Genomic DNA, 26,506 nt, shown 5'->3' on the forward strand with positions numbered 1-26,506 from the left:
TGGCTCCTTTCAGTTAACCAACAATTTTTTTTTCTGCCCTGAAGCTGTCTCTATTTTATATCCAAATTTCCAGGATATGGAAACAATTCTAAAATGTGGAATATTACAACTTGAATATCGATAGAGTTTATGATTACAGTGTTAATACTTGGAATTAAATATGTGATTTAAAAAAATATATCCAGAATTCTGTATAAATCAGAAATGACATCAAAGAATATGCTGTCCGGTCAAAACAGACCACGCACTTCAGAGGTAAGAAATAATGGATTGTAATAACCATAAATTTTATGTATGCTGCACTGCAATATTTTCTGTTGTTGGTTGATAAGAATAAATATACAGTATATATATATAAAACGTGTTAGATCTTTCAGCTTCTAATCCTTTCTTATTGTCAATAATGAAGTTATATATAGGCTAATTTTAAACTATAATATTTGAAACATTATTAGTATTTAGCTATGCTAATTACAGACAAAGGCAGTGATAAAGATTTTATCATTTTTAGTCAGGTGATTACCATAATTTTCTTCCATTGAGATTGGAAGAATAATTTGTTTCATAGCTGTTCTTTTATTTGGCACCATTTTAAATTTAAGCATAAGGTAATGGTCCTGCAGTCAGAAATAATTCAATCAGTATGATAGCACCTGCTACTAGGTACACAAAGGAATGATTCCAGTGCTCTTTGACTAACAGAGACAAAAATATATTAATAAGAGAACGTCATAAATGTCAAGATCTCTAGTACCACATTACCTTATTCCTGGGTTTGACTCAGCACTAGTAGATTTATATGCCACCCCTCTCTGAGGACTCAGGGCGGCTTACAGCATAAAATATAAATATACTAAAATATACTAAAAAGAGGAATAGCTTTTCTGGAATGTCAAACCTGTATTTTCCTAATTTAATATTATGTAAATAAAATATGCAGGAAAGGTAACATCTACATAAGGAATTGGGATTGTATGATTGTTCTAATGTAGTTGAGCCACAATTTGCAATACTCCCCACTAGCACGATCAGTGAAAACTCTGAAAAGATTCTTAGAGTTGATGTCCATCAACACCTTGACCACAGATTTCCTATCCCTGAATACAGGGAATATAATTTCTGGTGATACCAGTTTCAAGTCTAAGGAAAATACTTATTTTTAAAGGATTGAATGAATGGAAGAGTGGAGCTTCTATCTCTTTCCCTGTGTGTCATCTGAATTATATCAAAATACTTCATAGATGATGATTTGCTTAAGCAACAAAAAGCATATTTAGGAATGATTTATCTCAGGAACATCTGCACCTCATTTACAGGGATATAATTGCATCTTATCAGATGACAATGGTATCACTTCATTAGGAATGGGTTGCAATCCAGTTTCATTTGGATTACTATGTAATAATAATAATAATAATAATAATAATAATAATTTATTAGATTTGTATGCCGCCCCTTTCCGAAGACTCAGGGCAGCTCACAACAACGATAAAAACAATATTATACTGGCACAAATCTAATATTTTTTTAAAAAAACCTAAAAACCCTATCATAATTAAAAACCAAACAACACATACATACCAAACATAAATTATAATAAGCCTGGGGGAAAGATGTCTCAAATCCCCCATGCCTGGCGGTATAGGTGGGTCTTAAGTAGTTTACGGAAGATAAGGAGGGTGGGAGCAGTTCTAATCTCCGGGGGGAGTTGATTCCAGAGGGCCGGGGCCGCCACAGAGAAGGCTCTTCCCCTGGGGCCCGCCAGACGACATTGTTTAGTCGACGGGACCTGGAGAAGGCCAACTCTGTGGGACCTTATCGGCCGCTGGGATTCGTGTACATGCAGCGGTGGGCTACGAGCCGGAACACTAAATTGCGCTTGCCGCAGTGGCTCATAAGCACTTGCGAGGCCAGCGTGATTTTGCTATTGCACCTATGGAGGTAACAAAATCGTGCACAGAACTGCAGGTAAAATCTCGCTGAAACAATTTTGCGTTCCAGCTCATAGCCCACCGCTGTGTACATGTGTCTGCCTCACATTTCAGGAAGAGCAAAATACAGCAGTTTCTATTAATTGCTACAGTAATGCTGTGTGGTTTTAATTAGTCTTGGTTGTTTCTGCCTATGGTAGCGTCATTGTTTTCATAGCTTGCGTAGGTTGTGCTGGTCATCCTACCGGGGTTAAGTGATCAGGTACTTAAAGTTGTGTGAGTATTTTGTTGGAAAGTGTTGTATAGATGATCTATTCATATCATTCACCTCTTCCTTCTTGTTTTGCCGGGCTCTCTGATAGGAGCCTCCCGAAAATTCAAGGGTACAAATTTCAAACACACATGTTTGAAAATTAAAAACAATGTTCTTTATCACAAAATTCAAAATAAACTAAGCACTCTTTTTTGCATTGCAAAGAGCACTCGTCCCAAAACAACTGGGTAGTCTGTACAATTTCCCTTAAGCAGTCATTAAGTACTTAGCTAGCAGCTGTGAAGAAACTTCACACCCCTTCTTCCAACAAAGTGACACACACACACACACACACACACGTTGCTCTGCTTTGTTTTCAAAGGCTTGAAAAATCAACAAAGTCGAACAACACAGGATTCCTGACTAACTGCGATCAGATACTCTTCCACAACGGCCAAACCCACATGCTGCTATTTATAGCAGCAGCCCTAATTACTGGAGCCCACCCAAACACAGGTGGCCGCTCTTATCTCCTGTAATATGTCCTTACTTGGTCTCTTCTACGCATAATTCTGCGCTTGCGTGGAATGTCTTCATCCGAATCAATGGAAGATAATGGAGATAACTGCCTGGGCTGTGTGCCAAGCCCCCCTCTGCCGAGTCACTCCCACCTTCTTCTTCGTCCGAGAAAACTAAACTCTGAACTGACTGTGTCGGCAATAACACAGGCCTGTGAAATGTTGAAGTTTCCCCTGCATCCACCTCCACATTCCCTGGGGCAGGAGCTGGGCCAGAGCCAACCACAACACTTCTTAACCTAGAAATGCAAAGATCAAATAGGTCTCATCTTGCTCTATTTCAGGTTTAAATTATTTTATTTATTTAATTATTTAATTAATTAATTAGATTTCTATGCCGCCCTTCTCAAGCAGCCACCCTTCTCAGGGTAATGTACAACATAATAAATACAGTATAGGTGTGTAGAAATCAATATTAAAATACTACAAAAACTAAAAAATTCTAAAACCCCAGTTGAACACAGTCATCCACATTCATCTAATCTAGTCACTCATAGTATCGGCCAGAGTTAAGTCTCTGCACTCATGGCCCCTATGCCCGCCAGCAGAGATTAATCTTCAAAGCTTTGCAAAAGGCCAGGAGGGAGAGGGCGGTACATATCTCCAGAGCGAGTTCGTTCCAAAGGGCTGGGGCCGCTACAGAGAAGGCTGTTCCCCTGGGTCCTGCCAGATGACATTGTCTGGCCGATGGGACCTGGAGAAGGCCGACTCTGTGGGATCTAATCAGCTGTTGGGATACATGAGGCAGAAGACAGTCCCTTAGCCATGTAGGGCTTTATAGGTCATAACCAACACTTTGAATTGTGACCAGAGACCAATCGGTAAACAATCTTGGAAGCCCCACAATATTATTATTATTATTGTTGTTGTTGTTGTTATTATTATTATTTATTAGATTTGTATGCCGCCCCTCTCTGGAGACTCAGAGCAGCTCCATTTTGCACTATTTGCAGTCTCCAAACACCCTTCAAAGGCATTGGCAGTAGATGAACCTCAAGGTGATAAGGGCATGAGTGACTGTAAGAAGTGACTTCCTATCCAAATAGGGCCACAACTGGCGCACCCGTGTGAATGTCCCCCTCGCCATAGCCGAGAGATGATCTTCTAAGCTCAGCTGTGGATCGAGGAAGACACCGAAGTTGTGGACCCTCTCTGAGAGGGACAAAGCCCCCCCAGATGGGATTGTCCTTGGGAGGCAAAACCCATAGCCACTCCTTCTTGTTGGGGTTGACTCTGAGCCTAATAATGCCCATCCAAACCCTGACAGCCTTAATAATTTGACCAAAGAGATCAAATATTCATCCACAAGGTTTGTAAGCATTATGACATTCAAATTAAAATGAATGCGAGTGAATCTAGTCCCAAATTGCTCACAACAGTATCATGTGACCCATATTTTCATTTCCACATAAATGTTTATCCCTATCCAAATAGGGTTTTTTTTGCTGTCATCCCAATATACAGTACATGAGCCGGGGTGGCGCAGCAGGTAGAGTGCTGTACTGCAGGCCACTGAAGCTGACTATAGATCTGAAGGTCAGCGGTTCAAATCTCATCACCGGCTCAAGGTTGACTCAGCCTTCCATCCGTCCAAGGTGGGTAAAATGAGGACCCAGATTGTGGGGGCAATAGCCTAGCTCTGTTAAAAAGTGCTATTGCTAACATGTTGTAAGCCGCCCTGAGTCTAAGGAGAAGGGCGGCATAAAAATCGAATAAATAAATAAATCTCTGTATACAATTTCAATATGTAATCCTCTTTAACAAGTAGTACACTTTTTATATGCAACTTGTCAAAAGTATTCATTTGTGCATATGATTTTTGGACTGAATAATAAATAAACAGTAAGTTTTTAAAATTACATGTCCATTTATGCCCTGTTGGGTTGCCTTCTCATATTTGGCACCATTTTGCCTAAGAAGACATCACTGACATATATTGTCAGATATAAAATCAATTATTAAAATTAGCCATGCTAATTACTGTTGTGATTCCGTCTGAGGCCCCTCAGGGAACGGCTGATCCTCTGCCGGCTTCCTGCTCAGAGGGGGAGGATGAGGAACAGGAGGTTCAGGCAGATGGGGAGGAGGAATCTCAGGCTGAGGGAGAGGGAGGACAGCCAGAGTCCCCCGAGAGGGAGCTCTCCCCAGCAAGCAGCCTGGATTCCTTAGATGAAAATGCACAAGCAATAATAGATCTCCGGCAGAGAAGAGCAACACAACGAAGGGGACAATTAGCCAGGTACTTTCAGCACTAAAGAGGCAACAGCTGGGTTTGGGTGTGGTGCTCTCTGGAAAGGCTGAAAAGGCATACCCACCCTTCCTGGCTTGTGGAGTATTATCTTTGGGAGTCCTGGGACCTGGCTGTGATCTTTGGCGTCTTGGAATTCTGGTTTGTGACTTTGAATACTGAAACCTTGGGGGACAAAGGTGTGGGTCTTATTCTCTACAGTGGTGGGTGTGCCAGCAAGAAGTCTGCTGTATTGTCTGGCCATCAGGACTCTGCTGTGAAGTCTCATAGCCTGCCTGTTGGGAAGAACAGGTTTTTCTCTGTGTTTATTTTTCAAACTATAAAGTGCTTTTGCTTTTACCAGCGTGTCTGGCTGCTTTTTCCAGTTGGTGTTGAAGTCTGGGGGCACCCAGACAGAACAATTACTAAACAGTTTCTTTTTATATATTTTTAGTTTTTAGAGATGCATGTATTTTATGTTCCAGAAGAAGTGTGGAATTTCAAATTGAATACAGTTTCTATAGAAGTTATTAGCAAGTTCTTTTCAGCTGGATTTATAAGGTGAGATGCAGTAGAATAATAGTGGGTGACTTTCTTCCAATTACTCAGCCAGCTTTGTTTCCAAAACAGCCTAAAACTCAGTTTCCTGGTATCTATCAGCAGTTTAAACCTTATACCAAACTGGTTTTATATGGTTTTCTATCTTGTTATATCAAACCACAGGGACCATACATGCACATTTAGTCTTAGAGTGTGGGTGATAGCTGTAAGCTATTCATCCAAAGAGTATTGTACCTTATTATGCCCTACACACTGCTTTATATTTTATATTTTATATTTTCTTTTCATTATTTTAATAAAAGTGAACAAGACTTAATGAAATAGCATTGCAACCTTGAATACTGCCATAAGTACTAGTTCCATAATAGGGGTTAATATCTCAATTCTAACATTCAAGTGCCTTCTATATATGTTTTATTCCCTTTATATTCCCACATCTATAAAACAAATATTGTACAATATGAGCATTATCTTACAGCCATATTAATACAACAATAAAATCTGATGTTTTAGGGTGTCACCTCATATGACATTGAAAACATTAAGAGAAAACCTTGGCGAGTACCTAGGTGAAGATACAGTTATAGATAAGTATGTGTTTCTAAAATGCATTGGAAGGAAACTTGTGGTGGTAAGTATTTTTTGCTGATTTTTCTACAGGATTATCAACATAAATAATATAACCAAGAATCTCACCTAGGAACAAAACTAGTGATATGATATTGGGATAATGACTTCTGAATAGCACTGTGTGACACAGTGAATATATTCTGACATTTTATTAACCACAGGGCAAGCCTCCTGTAAAGGACATCTGAAACTAATCTTGGCAGCAAATGACAAATCTTTATATTCTGCCTGAATGCCATGGATTAGAATGCCCATAGGCAATTGGCAACCACTGTGTAAATAGCAATCTATAACCTTTTCTCTATTTGAAATATTTGAACATTTATGTATTTCTGTGGCCTATAATAATCATGTGGAAAATAACCATTTCCAAATGAAACTATACAACAAAGCAGCAGGAGGAATGGAAAAGCCGATACAATTTTTAAACAATCTATTTTATAGTTAGGGTGCAGCATTTTTCTTGGCTAATAGTTCAGAGAAGTCTTAAGAAATGGGGGATTTCTGAACGGTAGCCCTTTTCATGGATTTTAAACGAAAGATCTACAGGGTGCGTTCCAAAAGAAATACAATTGAATTTCCCGCGCCGCTCCTATTGGTCGTAGTGGGACCGAAGCACTTGGAGTAGGTGGGTGGGACGCTAAGCTTTGCCACGAAACTGGTCTCAGTGCTCTCCAAGCTGTGGAAGCGGCAGGACGTCAGTTATTGTAAACCTCTGCGTGCTGACCATGTCACAAAAAGACCAACCTAGCGGAAATTTCAAGTGAACTTTTGCAACGTATAGAAATTGAACCTGATTATTTGGACAATGTCATCACTGGTGATGAAACCTGGTTTCTGAATGCGACCCAGCAACAAAACGCCAAAGCTCGGAGTGACACCGACCAGTCCCCCAAGCCCAAAAAGATAAGAATGAGCAAATCAAAAGTGAAAACAATGCTCATTGTCTTTTTCGAAAGTAAAGGAGTGGTCCATAAGAAGTTTGTTCCTCAAGGACAGACAGTTAACACTGCCTACTATGTGGATGTGCTGGAAAGACTCTGAAAAAGGGTCATCAGGATGAGAAAAGACATCTCTGCTCCCTGGCAACTCCATCACAACGCGCCTTGCCACAACGCGCTACGAGTCCGCAAATTCCTGGCCAAACACCAGGTGCCAATGCTACCCCACCTCCCCTATAGTCCTGACATCACCCCAGCAGACTTCTTTTTGTTCCCTCAGATTAAGGCAGCCCTGAAAGGAACCCATTTTTTGTCCATAGAAGAGGTCCAATCAGCCGTGACAAAGACCTTACGAGAGGTCCCCGAAGACGCCTTCCAGGGCGTGTACCGGTCATGGCACAGTAGCTGGAAAAAATGTGTAGAGGCCCAAGGACAGTCCTTTAAAAAATTTTAAGTGTTTGTGCAAATCTATTCAATAAATTACTTTAAAAAAAAAATTGCATTACTTTTGGAACGCACCCATTATGTTCAATAATGGAATGATGTTTTTAAAAATGAATAATGTTTTAAAAGGAGATTCATAAGAAACCTGATGAACTGCTTGGGGAACAGAACTGCACATGATGAATCTTCCTTCACAATGAGTATCAAAACGTACATGCTTAAAATTCTATAAGGTTGCATAATATAACTCCAAGAGCAATTAAGAAGTTCTAACTAGTTTGCAGAGGACATGAAAAACCTAAGTGAGCTAAAGATTTGTTCTCATTTGAAAGGCTGCTCTTCTGTGACTAGTAAAAACTTCTGTAAGTACCACGAGGGAGGCTGAAAGATTATTTAAGCTTCCTATGGGAGTTAGGTGGTATATACACTTACCGGTAATTTAAATTAATTTAATTTAATTGAGATGCCAAGAGATTTTAAAAACATATGGGTGGTGTTTTGTTTTTAATAACTGATATAGTATAGTAATAATTCTGAAACTAAATAGTTAAATATTACTTCTCTTTTGAATGTCAAGAGCGCTCATTGGTAAGGACGTTTAGGTTGCTTTTGCTATTTCCTGCCACTGTTGTTTTTGCCAGTTCTTTTTCTGATCTTAGCTATGGGAAATATGATATGTTTCCCTAAATTTCCTGATCTGCCACATGCTTTTCAGGTTATTCCACATGAACAATAAATATGCAATCATATTTTTTCTATCTCCCTTGAAAACTGCTTGAAAAATCTGAGACTGATGGTGATCCTGGTAACAATCAATAAAACTGTCACAACAAATCATATTCACTCTTTGTTCTCCTTTTCACTTGCCTCCATTATAAACCTTGACTAAATTTTCATTTGTTTAAGTATCGTGTGTGTGATTTATGATAAGTTCAAAACATGCACAGAAGCGACACTGATTATTGGTACACACTGGTATGAGGAAGGGAATCCAGTTGCAATCTTTTTCAATGCAGTAGCAGCAATGAATTCATTTCTAACTTGTGTACTGTCTCAGAGTTCTCAGGAATAATTGTTATGGCTTTGCAATTAGCCGCATGATCAGAGAGGTTTGTATTTAGTGATACAGTGCAGCATCTTCATTAAGGTCAATTATACCTAGTGCTTACATTATTGACAATCAATATTCAAAATCCACTTGAAATTACATTTTAAACTCCTAACACGCTGAAACTAGTTATTGCTGATCATGTTTTATGTCTGTAAATATAATACATAAATCATATTTTATATATCCAGATATATTGAACTGTATATCTTCCCATTTCAAGTGGTCAGGACAACTTAGATATTGAAGTGCATCATATCTGACAGAACTAAATTGGGGAAGGCTAACAAATAGAAATAGGAATAGAATAGAATAATTGGAAGGGACCTTGAAGGTCTTCTAGTCCAGCCCCCTGCTCAGGTAGGACCTATACAATTTCCATTGCTTCTTATCCTGTCTACGGGTGCTTTGGAGAATAGCTTGACTCCTTCTTCCCTGAGATATTGGAATACTGCTATCATGTCAACCCCTAGTCCTTCTTTTCATTAAACATTTCAACTAAACTATACAAACTAAAGGCAAACTAAACCATATAGGAACCATAGGAAAAAAATTGCAAGAGAGGGGAAAAGAGTCAGTAATAGACATTTATAAGTTCCAAAGATATGCTTCCAATTTGCAAACTATAATTTTTAAAAAACACATGCCTTAGGTTTATCTGCAGGTGTCATTTATTTTTATATACAGTATTTCAAATTGGGCTTTTACAAATATAAACAATTTTCTGAGAATGATGAAATCACTGCATAATTTGCAAAGCAACTCTGTAGCTATACCTGTATGAGTAAACATTTGTTTAATTAAACTGGCTAAGTTTTCCAAAGTATTTTTTGTTTCTTTTAACAAGTTTTAACAAGTTTTACTAAAAAAAAGAAAGGATAAAGGTTACACAAAACAATGTATAAGACAATCATATTGAGAAGAAAGAAATGTTATGAGCATTAAAATTAAAAATCAGTAAAATAATGGAATAACACACAAAAAGTCTCTAAACAAACAAAATCTTATACAAATATCCTTTACCGTTATCATCTGTGGTTTTCTGCTAACTCTTGAATATGACATTGAAACCACTGTTTTATGATTGGGACATGATTTACTGGAGAAGGAAAGATGCCTGCTACAAAATCCTTGTTCCTGGTAAATTTTTGGAATTTTACAGAACTTAAGGAGAATGAGACAAAACTGTATTTTTATTCATGTGAAATTGGATTTCCCCCCAGTTTCTATAAATAAAGGTGATGGGACAATTGAAAACATTTTGATAATATTACCTTTGTTTTAATGTTCCAAGGTGAAAGCAAAACAAGAGATGGAACTGAAGCTGAAAACATTTGCTCCTCCTTATGTATGTACAGTATATTATTATTTCAATTTTAAGAACAAAGCTAAAATTTTTAGTTCTTATTTATTTTCTACCATGTTCCACACTGTAGGCATTACATCCAGAACTTTATTTGTTACCAGGAATAGAAAATATGTATTCATCTTTGTCATCTACTCCAGAGAAGCACCATAATAATCCAGAATATGTGCTTTCATCTGCGTCATATGAAAGACCACATAGTTTAAGGTCTCCAAATCCTGATATTTATCCAAAGTCAACAGTGTTGGATAGCTCCTTCAAAAACAATCTCAGTCAAACTCGTGAAAAAGCTGGTTTTGGTGGGTGGAATGAAATGGAAACTCTTTCAGTTCTACATAAAAAGCAAAGCTCTGAGCCAGAAAAGAATGAAAGTATTCAAGGAAAAAGTAGTTCACAACAAACAAAAGGTAAGGCTTTAGAAGTTAAATAGAAAGCTATAAAAATAAAATTATAAATAAGGTAATGAATATTGTTTTGCACTAATGGGAAGAAGAGTCATTGTAATAGTTCAAATAAGGTATATCTAGTTTTGCTATTAAATCTATGGCAATATTTCCTGTTCTGCTTTCTTTGGTTTCAATTCCTAAAATTCTGTAGTGTTACATTTATAGCACAGAGATAATTAAAATGAGCTCTTGGAACATTGGGTATTTAAGGATTAGTGAGCAATGAGTGAGCAATGGAACTTTTGGGTTGTCTTGTGTTTATATAATTTATAATAATATATGGCAATGTCCAACATGTCTACCATGTTACATAAGCAGCTTGGATTTTGATCTTATTTGTCTGTTATTATTAGTACTATTTAGTATATGATGAGAATATGACCGAAGAGACATAAACATATATACATATATTTGTAAAGATATATTGTCTGTTAATCTGCTCTGATTGTTTTATATTTCTCATATATACTCTAGAAAATAGGATATCTAAAAGATTTCTTATATTTTATTAACTTTATATCTTCTTTAAATTATAAATAAATATAAATGTATATACTTTCTATATTAAAAAGTAAAAAATGATTTCTGAAGTTTACAATACTGTCTATGTCGGTTCATGAATATTAATATATCATTATGAACTTGTGTCATTTTCAGGCAAAATCAGTTGTAACATTGACAAAGTAGAATCTGTTGCATCATCAAAACAGCACCCTGCAAAGAAATCAGCACCAGTGAAAATGTATCAGAAAAAGGCTGATTTTTCAACCCCAGAAAGGCATAATATTTCAGGAAAGGATGAAAAATATAGAAGGACAGTTGTATCTCCAAAGATATATCAGAACCATGAAAAGGAGGAATACAACCAGTTTCCACTAAGTCACACCTCACAGAAAACAAAAGGTATTCCTTATTGCCAGAAGCATAGTTCCCTCTAAGCTGAGCAGTGAGCAATTGCTCACTTAAAAATCATCATCAACTCAGAGTTTTCCAAACCTGCCCAGAAGCTGAGAGGGAAAGAGTGAGAGGGAATGAGAGAGAGAGAGGAAGAGAGGAAGAGAGAGAAACAGATAGAAAAACGAGAGGAAGGAAAAGAGAAAGAAAAAGAATGGGAGTAAGGAAGAGAGAAAGAAAATCAAAATCTAGTTTGAAACTAGCTCAACTATTTAAGTGGCATTTTGATATTGATAGAGTTGCCCTATTATGAGCTCACTGTTATAGACACACAGTATTTATTTATTTATTTATTTATTTATTTATTTATTTATTTATTATTTCTGTGCCGCCCAGTCCCGAAGGGACTGCCGCTCAGACACTATACTTTTCCGCCCACCCCCCAAAAAAATTAGAGGGAACACTGGCCAGAAGTATCACATATAATTTTTATTTGCATTTGTATCAGCTATTAGCAGTGTAAGGAACTTATTCAGTTATAACTTTGTCTGCTGTTCTCCTAATTATACATTTTGTAAGAAGATGGCATTTCTAAGTCCTGATTATAGAGAATACTGATATTTCAAATGGAATAATATTTCATTAATATGTTGATTTCAATAAATTCTTTGAATGAATGGTGGTGTGGTTTCATACAAGGATACCTTTATTAGAAATATACTTAGGTGACATTAAAATGAGACCACATTAGAAACCCGAAGCAACCATTTTTGCTCTTAATGTAACCGGAAAAAAATTACATTCTGTAATTTTACATTCAGATTTTGTAGATGACAGTTGTGTAAAAATGAGGAAAATGAAATCCAGGAAATAGTAAATTGGTGGCTTAAATCCAGCCTGCATTCTATTTCTTGGTTTTTCCCTCCTGTGCTATGGGGCTGGACTCCTTTCACTAGTATTTTTAACACTTCTTCGTCTCAGGATTGTGTCCTGCACTTGGGTTATGGTTGGGAACCATTTGTTTATCCCCGATCTACTGTTTTTCTGTACTTTAATAATTTTAATTCAGATGGATATGTGCATTGCAATTATTTATTTATTTATTATTTAGATTTGTATGCTGCCCCTCTCCGAATTAGTAGATGGGGAGGGCGTTTTTACCCTCCCCTGGCTATAGGGAAGTCATTGGAGCCTGGCGAGGGCAAAACGCAAGCCCAATGGCCCTACCAAAACTTGGGAAACAGACTGTTTCTGGCCTCCAGAGGAGTGGAGGACCACCCTCCTCAGGCATTGAATTATGGGTGTGGGCACTTGGACATGTGCAATAGCACGCACACTCTTTTGGCACTTGAGGGAAAAAAGGTTCCGCCATCCCTGGCTTAAACCATGAACTGAGAGCAACATCATACAGTCAAGAAGAAAATATTAAAGTTAGTTTAATTCTCTTGTAAAATGCCTGTAAAATACCACATCTAATTCAAATCATTGCTGCTTAGAGGACTGGCCACAGTTCTCTGTTCTCAATTACTTACAGTGATATCAAAACAGAGCGAAAATATGATTACATTTAACTTTCAATCTGTGAGTTGAGATTGTGCTTTGAAATGGAATAGTGTCTGTAGTTTGGGGCTTAGAAACCAGAGCTGTCTGGTTCATGTCACAACAAACTAAGGCTAGAGTGACAGAGAATTATAAGACATCAATGGAATTAGAAAGGGAGCATATAACACAACAGTACGTTTGTGATCTTTTAAATTCAGACGAGGATAGCAAGTATCTGATCAGATCTTAACTATATCTGCAAAAGCTGCCAAATTCAGAAAATGTGGAATTCGCAGAACTCTATTAAAAATATTGGAAGTATTTTTGTTTTGATGACTACCATAATCTTTCGGCTGTGGCGAGGAGGGCGTTCGCACAGGTTCGCCTGGTGCATCAGTTGCAGCCCTATTTGGACAGGGAGTCATTGCTCACAGTCGCTCATGCCCTCTTCACCTCGAGGTTCGACTACTGCAACGCTTTCTACATGGGGCTACCTTTGAAAAGTGTTCGGAAACTTCAGATCGTGCAGAATATGGCCGCGAGAGCTATTGTGGGGTTACCTAGGTTCGCCCACGTCTCTCCAACACTCCATGGCCTGCACTGGTTGCCGATCAGTTTCTGGTCACAATTCAAAGTGTTGGTAATGACCTGTAAAGCCCTACATGGCATCGGACCAGAATACCTCTGAGACCGTCTTCTGCCACACGTATCCCAGCGGCTGATAAGGTCCCACAGAGTTGGCCTTCTCAGTGTCCCATCGACTAAACAATATCATTTGGCGGGCCCCAGGGGAAGAGCCTTCCCTGTGGCAGCCCCGGCCCTCTGAAATCAACTCCCCCCAGAGATCAGAACTGCCCTTACTGTCTTTCGTAAATTGCTTAAGACCCACCTATATCGCCAGGCATGGGGGAATTGAGACATCTCCCTCAGGCTTATATAGTTTTATGTATGTTATGCTTGTGTTGTATGTTTTTTAAATAATGGGGTTTTAGATATTTTCTTTTAAATATTAGATTTGTTCATTGTACACTGTTTTATTATTGTTGTGAGCCACCCCGAGTCTGAGGAGAGAGGCGGCATACAAATCTAATAAATATATATAAGATATATATATATATAAAGTAGCCAATTTTGCTCTGTATTAAGACTGTTAGTTGGCAATTGACAAAAATAAAAGTTCTGGGTTCCTCTATTTGTATATTCAATTCAATTCAATTTATTGGATTTATATGCCGCCCCTCTCCGAAAACTCGGGGCGGCATACACATTCATGTACAAGCAGGTAATATTTTGACCTTTGATGCAGAAGACGTTTCTCTCATGTTGGACACAAATGCAGAAAATGGAGGGAATTTGAGAGGGATTGGAAATGGAAGTCATACTACTTCTACTGATTCTGGAATCCCAAAATCCTTGGAAGACCAAGGCATAACATACTCACCCAAGAAAAGGAGGTAAGGAGATAAATATGCCATTTCTGCTGACAGTATTCAACATCAGTCATTGAAGTCACATTAAGAACTAACATATTCAATAATGGAAAAAGCTAGCTCTTTAATTAGCTTTCAGATAAATATAATTAAAGCATAAGAACTAGTTTATCTAGCTTTCTGTGTGTAAGGTTAGTACACCTTTAGAATGCTTGCTGTTAATCCAGTTTGCCACCAAAAGGCTCTTCCACTCTGATTTCACTATCCTAATGTTCAGATTAATAACTCAATCAAAGCAACTTGTAATCCCAAAGTTTCATCAGACGTTTATTTCTAATGTAGCTGTTACCTTGATTTCATCTGTAGCCAACAACATCCTGGAATTACCAAGACTGCTGCTGAACCTGGTAATGATCAGAATAATCAGGTATGTTCCCAGGGGAGTCTAGCACCACAACTGAGTTTTCTAAAATGCTTTGTTAACACATTTCTGTCTCTTGGGTTGAATTAATTTTAACTTAAGCTTTATTAAGGTTTACTATATCTATATATATAAAAGCCAAATACCACTCACTCATCACAAAATCTCCAGAATTGTAAAGTCTTCAAACTTGAAACTTCACACATATGTTCCTCTTGGCTTCTAGGTACTCACTAAGAAAGGATTTTTGGAAATAATCATCAGATCATTAATATATCTTATGCAGTAATTATATTAACACACTCTGGTGCTAAGGAGTTAGACATTCTATTCCCCCTCCCCACCTGAAAAGAACTCTGTTCCAACTGTCAGTTGCCTTATATTAACACGCTTTGATGCTATCCCTTTGCTAAACCAGGCATGGGCATGGCTAGTGTGTGCCTCATCTGGCTTGCAGGCTGCGAGTTTAGACAATCTACTCCCCCTCCTCACCTGAAAAGAACTCTGTTCCAACTGTCAGTTGCCTTATATTAACACGCTTTGATGCTATCCCTTCGCTAAACCGAGGCATGGGCGTGGCTAGTGCGTGACACATCTGGCCTGCAGGCTGCGAGTTTAGACAATCTACTCCCCCTCCTCACCTGAAAAGAACTCTGTTCCAACTGCCAGTTGCCTTATATTAACATACTCTGGTACTAAGGAGATACGCATTCCACATAAATTTTCAAGCTTTAACTATCAAGCTACTAGTAATTACATATAATTCTTGTGATTAATAATTTCATATCTAGCCAATTTAGTATTGTTTTGAAAGCAGTGTTTTTCACCTAGGGCATACATTACAAGCAGTGAGTGCTGTCTGCCTCCCTCCTTCTGTGTATAACAGAGGTATGCAATATAGGTATAATAAAGCATCAGATAGGAACAGAATGAGCCTATGCCTGTTTGCTTAGGACTAAAACCCTTTGGGCTAAAGTAGATTAGGCCTTGTTAATGTTTGAGAGATATTATTCAAAGGAAAATGTTTGCTTTAATGCAAGATGCACGTATACATGATCTCAGAGCTGGCTCTAAATGTTTTGGCATCCTCAGGCAAAGTCATTTTCTAATGCTTTGTATGATTTGGCTTATCTTCTGTTAAGATTGTCTTAATTACTGGACTGTCATGAAGAGTTGTATCTTACAATTCTTGATGAACTTATCTTTTTTTATATATACCTTGAGAGCGTATGCATCAAGACAAATTCCTTGTGTGTCCAATCACGCTTGACCAATAAAAAATTCCACCTACCTATCTACCTAAAGGCCCCTCTTGTTTCTTTTTTTCCCTTTGAGTTTTTGAACATTACATGTATAATTTTTCAGCCCCGGAGTTCTTATATTCTAAAAATAACACCGAACATTGACACATTTTTATTTGATCCTAGGCTGATGGGAATAACCTAAATGATTCTGCATATCCCAGCCACTATCTTTCCCCTCCTACTCCACCTCTTCTGGCTGTCTCAGTAAATAGAGCTCAACTTCCTCACAAAGATTTTACAACAGAAGGTGAGGAAATTGTCCAAGACCTCTCTTGAGATTAAGGGTTTCACAAAAGGTTTCAGCTGCAGGAAGTGTAGAGATTTTACCTTTAAAGAAATGGATCAGGTTTGCTTGAAGGCAACGAAAACAATGGTGTGTACAGTATTCACATGTTACTAAATACTGTATAATTTAAAAAATCCACTATAGGTTCATTTGAGATTCTCAACCATTTTCTTAAGGCTGTAATTAAAATTGTGTAATTCATGCCTTCTTTTTGTCTAAGTGACTTCTGGAAAAGGCTAAATGTTTTTTTCCCCCTGGTATAGAATTTGTCTACCAAGGACAGGATTTTGGAATGTAAAAATTCAGCTGATAACTATATGGCAAAGAGTTTGCTGCCCTCTTGTGGTATTCTGGACTTTTGCAACCCACATGATGTTGATCCATCATGTTTTAAAGACATCTAATGGTTTGTGAGTTGTACGCGATGTGTCCGTAGGTGGCTGGTAATGCCTATAGGGGCACAAAATGTTCTACCACGTTAGGCAGACATGCGTGGGCACCATTGTCGCAGCATTTGTAGGTCTGGCTTAGCGTAGTGCTCGCTTCTCTTCTGCTATGAATGTTCTTCTGGCCTCAGATGTCTGGCAGCCTTGGTTGGTCACCATGTGGCATGTGGTGCCAGGGTTTCCCAGGAGGTGGTGTCAATATCGAGGGACTTGGAGGCTTTCAACATGTCTTTGTATTGCTTTCCTTTAGGCAGCTCACCATAGAGGAGCTGTTTATGGATGCAATGTTATGGCATCCTAGCAACATGGCCTACCCAGCATGTCTAGGCGTTCATCAGCAGAATGGCAATTGATGGCAGACCTGCTCTGGAGAAGACCTCGGTGTCAGGCACCTTATCCTACCATCAGATCCTCCAAATTCTATAGAGGCAGGTCATGTGGAAGTGGTTTATTTGCCTAGCGTGACTCCTGTATACAGTCCAGGTCTCACTGACATACAACAGGATAGTTAGCACTACTGCTCGGTAGACTTTGAGCTTTGTGGCAAGGTTTATTCCACATTGGTTTCATATGTTGGTCATTTAGTCTGCCAAATGCAGAGCTTGCCTTGGTGATTCTGTAGTTGACTTCAATATCAATTGTCACTGCACGGGAGAGGGTACTGCCAAGGTATGTAAATTGGTCCACTGCTTGTAGCTTTTGTCCCTTTACTGGGATGGTGGGCTCTTGGTATTTCGCTGATGCATCATTTCGGTCTTCTTTATGTTGATAAGGAGACCCAAGTTGTTGCATGCTGCAACCCACATACAATTGCTCTAAAAAGCATATTACTTGGAGTACAGTGTTCCCTCGATTTTCGCGGGTTCGAACTTCACGAAACTTCTATACCACGGTTTTTCAAAAATATTAATTAAAAAATACTTCGCGGTTTTTTCCCCTATACCACGTTTTTTTCCAGCCCGATGACGTCATATGTCATTGCCAAACTTTCGTCTGCCTTTAAAAAACATTTTTTTAATAAACTTTAATAAATAAACATGGTGAGTAATAATCTAAAAGGTTGCTAAGGGAATGGAAAATTGTAATTTAGGGGTTTAAAGTGTTAAGGGAAGGCTTGTGATACTGTTCATAGCCAAAAATAGTGTATTTACTTCCGCATCTCTACTTCACGGAAATTCGACTTTCGCGGGCGGTCTCGGAACGCATCCCCCGCGAAAATTGAGGGAACACTGTACTGTACTTCTCTTCAGGATTGGAAGCATTGTACTCCGTCTACTCCATTGTTTTTTGTTTCTTTTACCCTTTCTTAATTTTCCCCACCAACTGGTCCTCATTATGTGTCCACTGATGACAAGCACCATTAACTGGGTTTGGTTTGGTTTGGTTTGGTTTTCTTCCTGAAGCTGTTGTTGCCTCCCCTTCCTCCTCCAAGTCCAACAGTAATAACCTCTTATGAATGGATAGCATTTTGCATTCCTTGTGTTCCCATTCAGATCATTATCTATATTGGATTAGCAAGTCTACGGAGAGGGGCGGCATACAAATCTAATAAATAAATAAATAAGTAATAAATAAATAAATAAGTAATAAATAGAAACTTACATAGTTTCTATTATTTTTTTCAAAAATAAAAGTGTGTTCTTCAGAGAGATTGTCCAAGAGACATTCTAGGAGTGTTATTATTTTTATCAGTTTAGGCATCCTTTAAAAGTGTTTTTCAAGTCTTCATTACTTTGCTTACACTTTAGCTATATAAATATAAATATATATTATATATGTGTGTATGAATTTTTCATCATTTTTAGTTTTTTGAACATTTTTATTGTTAAAAAATAATAAAAGGGAAAGGCACAAAATAGAAGAAAACTGAAGAATATCTATGTACAAATTAAAAACATTATAAAAGGAGACACTAGTAATATATTCTCCCTATCCTTCCCCTTGTGTCCCCAAATGCTGGCTATAGTTCAGGTATCTATAGTTTACACTGAACACTTAAAATTGTTACTAGCTTCTGTTTAAATTCTAAAAACTATAATCCAAAGGTCTAAAATTGCCTTGCTGTGTAATATGTTGTACGTAAAGGAACCATTCCTCTTTTAGTTTGGCTAAATTTCTATTATGGATAGATGCATTGCAACATATTCTCCAATTTTAATTTAACCTAATATCATCAAATGTTTACCTTTTCCAATGTTTCGACAAGGTCCCACTCGTCATCTTCAGGCTGGTGCTTTTGTTCTTGTGCTAGGGCGAACACTAGCCCTAACCCAAGGACAAAAGCACCAGCCTGAAGATGACAAGTGGGACCTCATCGAAACGTCGCCAGAAATCTCTGAAACTTACACGGAAAGAAACACGAATATGCCAAGACCTTCATACCTGCCCCCGTGAAAATCTACAAAAACATATATATGCTCAAAAAAATAAAGGGAACACTCAAATAATACATCCTAGATTTGAATGAATGAAATATTCTCATTAAATACTTTGTTCTGTACAAAGTTGAATGTGCACAACAGCATGTGAAATACACACACACACACACACACACAGTGGTACCTCTACTTAATGAACTTAATTCATTCCGTGACCAGGTTCTTAAGTAGAAAAGTTTGTAAGTAGGAACCATTTTTTCCCATAGGAATCAATGTAAAAGCAAATAATGTGTGCAAACCCATTAGGAAAGAAATAAAACCTCGGAATTTGGGTGGGAGGAGGAGGAAGAAGAAGAGGAGGAGGACAGTCACTGCCAAAGGAATAAGGTGAGGTGAGGGGAATCTAGGCGGGCGAGAGGGGGAACCTCCTGCTCCTTTGACCGAAAGACAGCTGCTGCTGCTGCTACTACCTGCTTCCTCTTCTTTCCCATGCTGAAGGGCTCCCCTCTCGCTTTGTAGCCAGCGCCTTTCCTTCACTGTGGTGACTCCTCAGTTTGTCTGAAGCCGAGTTGATCTGGCCGGGGCGAAACGCCACCTTTTGCCTTCCCACACCCAGACGCGCCAGGTGTATGGGAGGCAGTGTGAGGGAGTCACCACAGCGAAGTGATTTATTCCCTCTCTAAGCGCCCAGAGAAAGGAAAATGCTTCATTCGCTCTGGACTGCCAAAGCCTCCTTAAGCACCACTGAAAGGCTCCTCTGGCTGCTCAGAAAAGCCCAAGATGGCCGAAATTAAAAGGGGAATGGCAGGAAACTGGCTGGCCTTTGTGCCACTATCAAATTTCCTGGGAAATTTTTCCGGGCTTGGGTTCTTAAGTAGAAAATGGTTCTTAAGAAGAGGCAAAAAAAATCTTGAACACCCAGTTCTTATCTAGAAAAGTTCTTAAGTAGAGGCGTTCTTAGGTAGAGGTACCACTGTATGTATACATACACACACACATACATATATACATACATACACATACATATTTAATTCATGATTCAAAGTATGGGAAGAAATTATTGCTAGGTACAGAGGTTTGGACACTGTCATTGCTCCTCCATATTATCTGCTGAGTATTGTGATATGTTTATGTAGATCCCACATACCAGACAATTGCTTCAAATGAAAATACATAGATGTTTATCTTTTCAACTCAGCACCGATCACTAAATCATCCTTGGTGAAGTTCATTTTATTTTATTGTAGTGGATCAACCCTATGTTAACCAATATAAGAATGGTTTTGATTTTACTCAGAATTGTTCTCATTGTTAACTTTTATAAATATGGAATTTCTTCTTTCCCAGGCAATCAATTGCATAAGCAACTGAAGCATATTAAGATAGAAAGAAGACATCTGGAAAACATTCGAGAGGAACTGGTTAAAAAAGTGAAAAACCTGATTGAACAGCACAAGCTCAGGAGATGCCGTGGTATGTTCAAGGTTTATACATCCAATATTTATACATCCAATAATCTACGGAGAGGGGCGGCATACAAATCTAATAAATAAATAAATAAATTTTCATTGACCAACAACTAAAAAATATATAAAAATATTTATATAATATATATAAAATATATCATATATCATATATATATAAAATATATAATATATAAAAAATATTTATGAAAAATACTTTTAAATTTTTCCTGGTTGAATCAAATATATACTTCCCTGATTCTTTAGCTGTAATTTATATACATCCATTTAGAACAAATTATTGAACTTCCTGGAATCCTTTCTGGAGGAATATATGCTGTATGTTTTGTTGTTTTGATCTTGCAGTCCGTGATTCCTGGAAAAAAAAATATTTTGAAATGAAGAAAGTCACAGTTTTTTCAGAGGCAACTTTAAATAAATTACAGGAAAATATGGAACTACACCATCAAAAATTAATGAGGCAGCTGGAAGCTAGAGATACCAAGAAAAAACGAAATAATTTAACACAAACCACCAATTCAAAGGTAATTATTTTTTTAAAAAACTTTCCTTGCTCATAAAAACTAAGTTTTCTCAATCAGTACAGTCTTGGGATCTTAATGCAGTTTTAAACAGACTGATTGCTAATACAGTACAGTGATACCTTGTCTTACAAACTTAATTGGTTCCGGGACAAGGTTCTTAAGGTGAAAAGTTTGTAAGATGAATCAATGTTTCCCATAGCAATCAATGGAAAAGCGATTAATGCATGCAAGCCCAAATTCACCCCTTTTGCCAGCCGAAGCGCCTGTTTTTGCGCTGCTGGGATTCCCCTGAGGCTCCCCTCCATGGGGAACCCCACCTCCGGACTTCCGTGTTTTTGTGATGCTGCAGGGGAATCCCAGCAGGGGAATCCCAGCATCGCAAATATGAGCGCTTCATTGGCAACGGAAGGCAAGAAGTGGGATTTCCCAGTGAAGGGAACCTCAGTGAAATCGCAGCATTGCAAAAACACCGAAGTCCTTGAAACCCCACCTCTGGACCTCTCTGTTTTTGCGATGCTGCAATTTCACTGAGGCTCCCCTCGCTGGGAAACCCCATCTCCGGACTTCCGTTGACAGCGAAGTGCCCATTTTTGTGATGCTGGGATTCCCCTGCAGCATTACAAAAACACAGAAGTCCAGAGGTGGGGTTTCCCATGGAGGGGAGCCTCAGGGAAATCCCAGCAGCACAAAAACGGGTGCTTCGCTGGCAACGGAAGTCCGGAGGCGGGGCATCCCAGCAGCGGCGGTAGGTTTGTAAGGTGAAAATAGTTTCTAAGAAGAGGCAAAAAAATCTTAAATCCCGGGTTTGTATCTCAAAAAGTTTGTAAGACGAGGTATCACTGTATATATTTTAAATGCCTAAAGCTGCACGGTGGTGCAGTGGTTCTGCAGGTTACTTTTGCTGATCACCAGCTGCCAGTAGTTTGTCAGATCAAATATCACCAGGCTCAAGATTGACTCAACCTTCCATCTTTCCAAGGTGGGTAAAATGAAGACCCAGATTGCTGGGGGCAATATATGCTGGCTCTGTAAACTGCTTAGAGAAGGCTGTAAAGCACTGTGAAGTCTAAATGCTATTGCTATTGCAAAAACTGAAACTGCAAAACTTTAACTCAATATATATAATGATGATATTTATGTTCTAATAATTATTTAACATAAATTACTATAAATATGTCATGCTTCTAATTAATAAAAAGTACTATTGGCATGAATGAAGAAGAATATTTTGCAGGTTCTTTTCCCTTGAATTGAATTAATGTTAGAAGTTGCTAAAATGATTTAAATCTTTATTCTCTCATTGTAATATGGTATACATAAGATTGTTTTTCTTTCTAATTCAGCAATAAAATCCAAATACTGACCTAGTTTATTGTAGCCAATATGTGAAAGCATTGCTCTGCTGTATGGTCAATCCACCAGCTGACCAGTTATGGAGAACCTCTAGGCATTAGTTTAACTTATATTACTGAGTAGCAATTATATTATGGAATGTTTGTGTTGTTTATATATGTAGTTATATTATAAATTAATGGGGGGGGGGTGTTTGTTTGACAGAATAATATAATAATCCAGATTACAACCCTGGAGCGGGAAATTGATCAGCTAAAGAGAAAGTTGGACAATGCCAAAATGAAGCTGGTCTTAGAAATTAAGGTACAGTACTAATTTATTACATGTGTGATTGTACACATACACATATACACACATATGGTCAGTGAAGCCAGTGACAAATCAAAGGTTTTTTTCAAGATTGGCCTTTAATAAGCGTTACACAATTGGAAATAAATGAAAATAGCAGTAGTTGTTGAGACATATTTCTGAGAATGAAGCATAGGCTGATTTCCAAGGTGTACCTACTCCTGTTCGGTTAACAAATCTTCATTACAGTTGGGGAGAAGAGGGTTACTTGTTTGGTTTACCAAAATCACCAAAGTGATGGACTCTGCAAATGCACACTTATTTGGCTAGATTTAACAATATTCCTTCAGGTAACTATCACTGTTCCACATTACTTTGTTATGTTTCTCAGAGAAAATATTTTCATCTAATGCTAGTTGGAAAGGAGTTTTGAAATCTAGTTCAACCTCCTGCTCAGGCAGGAAACCCTTTACCATTTCAGACAGATGGTTGTCCAATCTACTCTTAAAAACTTCCAGGGTTGAAGCGCCCTGGAGGCAGGTCCAGAATTTGTTCTGCTGATTAATTGTTCTGTCAGGAAACCTCTCCTTACTAGGTTGGCTCTTTCCTGGATTAGTTTCCACCCATTGCTTCTTGTGTAGCCTTCAAGTGCTTTGGAGAATAGCTTGACTCCCTCTTCTTTATGGCCATCCCTTAGATATTGGGACATTACTATCATGTCAGTCCCTAGTTTTCATTGAACTAGACATATCCAATTTATTTTATTTATTTTATTTTATTTTATTTATTCTTTGTCCAATATACAATATATATGGAAGAGAATAGACATTAAGTAATATATATAAAGATAGAAAGTAAAAAAGAAGAGAAGTAGATGGGAAGGGGAGAATATATATGATATAAGGGCTAAGGAAAGACAATTGGACAGGGGACGATAGGCACATCAGTGCACTTATATACGCCCCTTATTGGCCTCTTAGGAACCTGGAGAGGTCAATCGTGGATTCGACAACTCAATTGTTAAAGTCATATTTTTTACAGTCAAGTTTGGAGCGGTTAATATTAAGTTTGAATCTGTTGCGTGCTCTTGTGTTGTTGCGGTTGAAGCTGAAGTAGTCGTTGACCGGAAGGACGTTGCAGCATATGATCTTGTGGGCAATACTTAAATCGTGTTTTAGGCGCCGCAGTTCTAAGCTTTCAAGACTCAGGATAGTTAGTCTATTAGGAATAATAGGAACCATTCTTTGTTTTAGCCTCCAGTCTCTTAATCTTTGTTGCTGTTCTCTGTACTCTTTTTTAGTATGTTACACATTGATGCTACTGTACAAATTATACACTCATAATAATAATTTTAGGCTCTTGCCATAGATAGAAAAATGATATGAATAAAATCTGTATTGGAAATCTGTAATACAATCTACAGCAGTATTTGTCAAATGTGACAACTTGAAGACGTGTGGACTTCATCTCCCAGAATTCTCATCATGTCATAACAACACAACGTTCTTTATAACTCACTGTTTCTGTAAGCAATTTCCCATTTATGTTAAATAAAACATGATGCCTTATGTATATTAAGATCTGCCATCACCTGAGGCATTAACATGTCTCAGAATGCATTGCCCTATGACTGGTTAGGCTAGAAGGTTTGAAGACCAAGATTGCACTTGTTAAACCACATAAAAGTTGACTCTTATTTATAAAATAATGGTTGTAATTTAATTCTTCCTGTCATAATCTCTGGATCTTTTGTAGATGAAAAAACAAGCAACTTCTGATTTACAAGTGTTGAAGGCAGAACTGGTGCACAAGAAGGTTCAGTCATCTTTAAGATTCCTGCCTGGAAAGCTATTTTAGATAACCTTTTTAATGAAATTCTTTAGTCTATAGCTCTTCAAAACCTTTGATTTTGAAGTTTTGATTAAATTTTGATTAAACATAACAAAGCTTATATGTAGTGAAAAGCTATTCATTGGTAAACCACTTATTGCTTCTATTCTGATGTGGCAATAGTACTGCAAACCAGCAATAACAAGCTTGGAGGTAAGAACCCCAGTTGCATCCATTGCAACAGCATTGTTGATGGAGGGAGAAAGCCTCACAGTTTCTTTCTTACAAAGAAAGCCCCCAAGTGCAGAGACCAGAATGGTGAAGAAATGCCTAGATTGATTTCAAGCCCTTATCTTCCATTATCTATCATCTCTTGGGGTAGAACAACTTCTGTCTATTTAACAGGATAGTTTGCTATAACTATAGCACACCTGGGTTAAGAAGAACAATAACTATCTAAAGAAAGAATTATTACTCAATATTTTTTCTCATTGCAAAAGTTTTGCAAATAAATAATTTTGTTTACAATTTTTCAATCCATTTCAGGGTTTTTTTGTTGCTTCTTTTTTTATAGTAAACCACACTCATTTTATAACTGTGTTATCATGTATACGAATATATTTTTATTAATGTACAAAAACCAATAACTATATACAGTAAAAATCTGTTTTCAGTTTTGGTTCCTGGTGTAGCTGTATGAACAAATGTTAACCACTCAGAATCTGTGAATATGGGAAGTTGACCTGGGCAACTCTCTGTTGATACCTTGTCTTACAAACTTAATTGGTTCCGGGACGAGGTTCTTAAGGTGAAAAGTTTGTAAGACGAAACAATGTTTCCCATAGTAATCAATGGAAAAGCGATTAATGCGTGCAAGCCCAAAATTCACCCCTTTTGCCAGGCAAAGCGCCCGTTTTTGTGCTGCTGGGATTCCCCTGAGGTTCCCCTCCATAGGAAACCCCACCTCTGGACTTCTGTTTTTTTGCGATGCTGCAGGGGAATCCCAGCATCGCAAAAACAAGTGCTTCGCTGGCAACGGAAGTTCGGAGGTGGGGTTTCCCATGGAGAGGAGTCTCAGGGGAATCCCAGCAGCGCAAAAACGGGTGCTTCTCTGGCAACGGAAGTCCAGAGGTGGGACATTCCAGCGGCGGCGGTGGGTTTGTAAGGTGAAAATAGTTTGTAAGAAGAGGCAAAAAAATCTTAAACCCCGGGTTTGTATCTCGAAAAGTTTGTATGACGAGGCGTTTGTGAGATGAGGTATCACTGTACTATCAAATGAAGCCAGAGAAATGAATTTTTTCTTCGGTTACATTCTAATATTAAAACATTTGAAGTTCAAGTATGTCTATATTTTTGCTTGTAGCAGAAAAATTAGGGCTTTCCTTTGATGTTTCCAAACTGACTAATAAATGTGTGTTCTAGTCTCAAGAATTTTATTAATCCTGAATTAACAAAATTATATCCTCCTGCAACAGATTGTAAAATTAATGGCTAATACATAATCAATTACATCATTAAAGTGATACAGGAACAAGTTTATCTAAAGGAAGCTGAACGATAAACTAGTGGTAAACATATTTCTGAATTGCTTTGACCATGTCATAGGAAAGAGGGAAGAAAGGAAGGATATGGGCCAATGAACACTCAAAGCTCTACAGAAATACTACCAAAAGACATGTGCATTGACACACTGTCCTAATTCACCATAAAATGGTATAACTGAGCATATGCGTGAATAGGCAAAAATGCCATCCAATGAAAATGTCCTCATAACAGCAGCATTGCTCCTTTGAGCTACTTGGTGATTATAACATCATCAGAAAGAGCACATTGAAAAGATA

At 37.9% G+C, this 26,506-nt stretch overlaps 1 protein-coding gene across 1 annotated transcript; it reads left to right on the forward strand.

Annotated features, from left to right (window-relative positions):
- SPATA1 (spermatogenesis associated 1) lies at positions 1-26,096 on the forward strand. The gene is made up of 14 exons (XM_070746240.1): positions 1-255; positions 5,444-5,550; positions 6,064-6,181; positions 9,968-10,021; positions 10,110-10,446; positions 11,143-11,388; positions 14,228-14,375; positions 14,718-14,778; positions 16,200-16,323; positions 20,534-20,659; positions 21,016-21,194; positions 22,752-22,850; positions 24,591-25,571; positions 25,842-26,096. The coding sequence occupies exons 1-13, from the start codon at positions 205-207 to the stop codon at positions 24,690-24,692; spliced, it is 1,752 nt and encodes a 583-aa protein (XP_070602341.1). The 5' UTR covers positions 1-204; the 3' UTR covers positions 24,693-25,571; positions 25,842-26,096.
- Positions 26,097-26,506: the final 410 nt, after the last annotated feature.

The sequence above is a fragment of the Erythrolamprus reginae genome, chromosome 3, assembly GCF_031021105.1.
Source record: "Erythrolamprus reginae isolate rEryReg1 chromosome 3, rEryReg1.hap1, whole genome shotgun sequence".
Taxonomy (NCBI): Eukaryota; Metazoa; Chordata; class Lepidosauria; order Squamata; family Dipsadidae; genus Erythrolamprus; species Erythrolamprus reginae.

What these genes read in the sequence shown, in the direction of transcription:
- SPATA1 (XM_070746240.1), top strand. Translation starts at nt 205, where the DNA reads ATGACATCAAAGAATATGCTGTCCGGTCAAAACAGACCACGCACTTCA. An exon ending in TTGGAAGGAAACTTGTGGTG is followed by an intron (nt 6,182 to 9,967) that starts GTAAGTATTTTT and finishes TAATGTTCCAAG; the next exon opens with GTGAAAGCAAAACAAGAGAT. An exon ending in TACTCACCCAAGAAAAGGAG is followed by an intron (nt 14,376 to 14,717) that starts GTAAGGAGATAA and finishes TTTCATCTGTAG; the next exon opens with CCAACAACATCCTGGAATTA.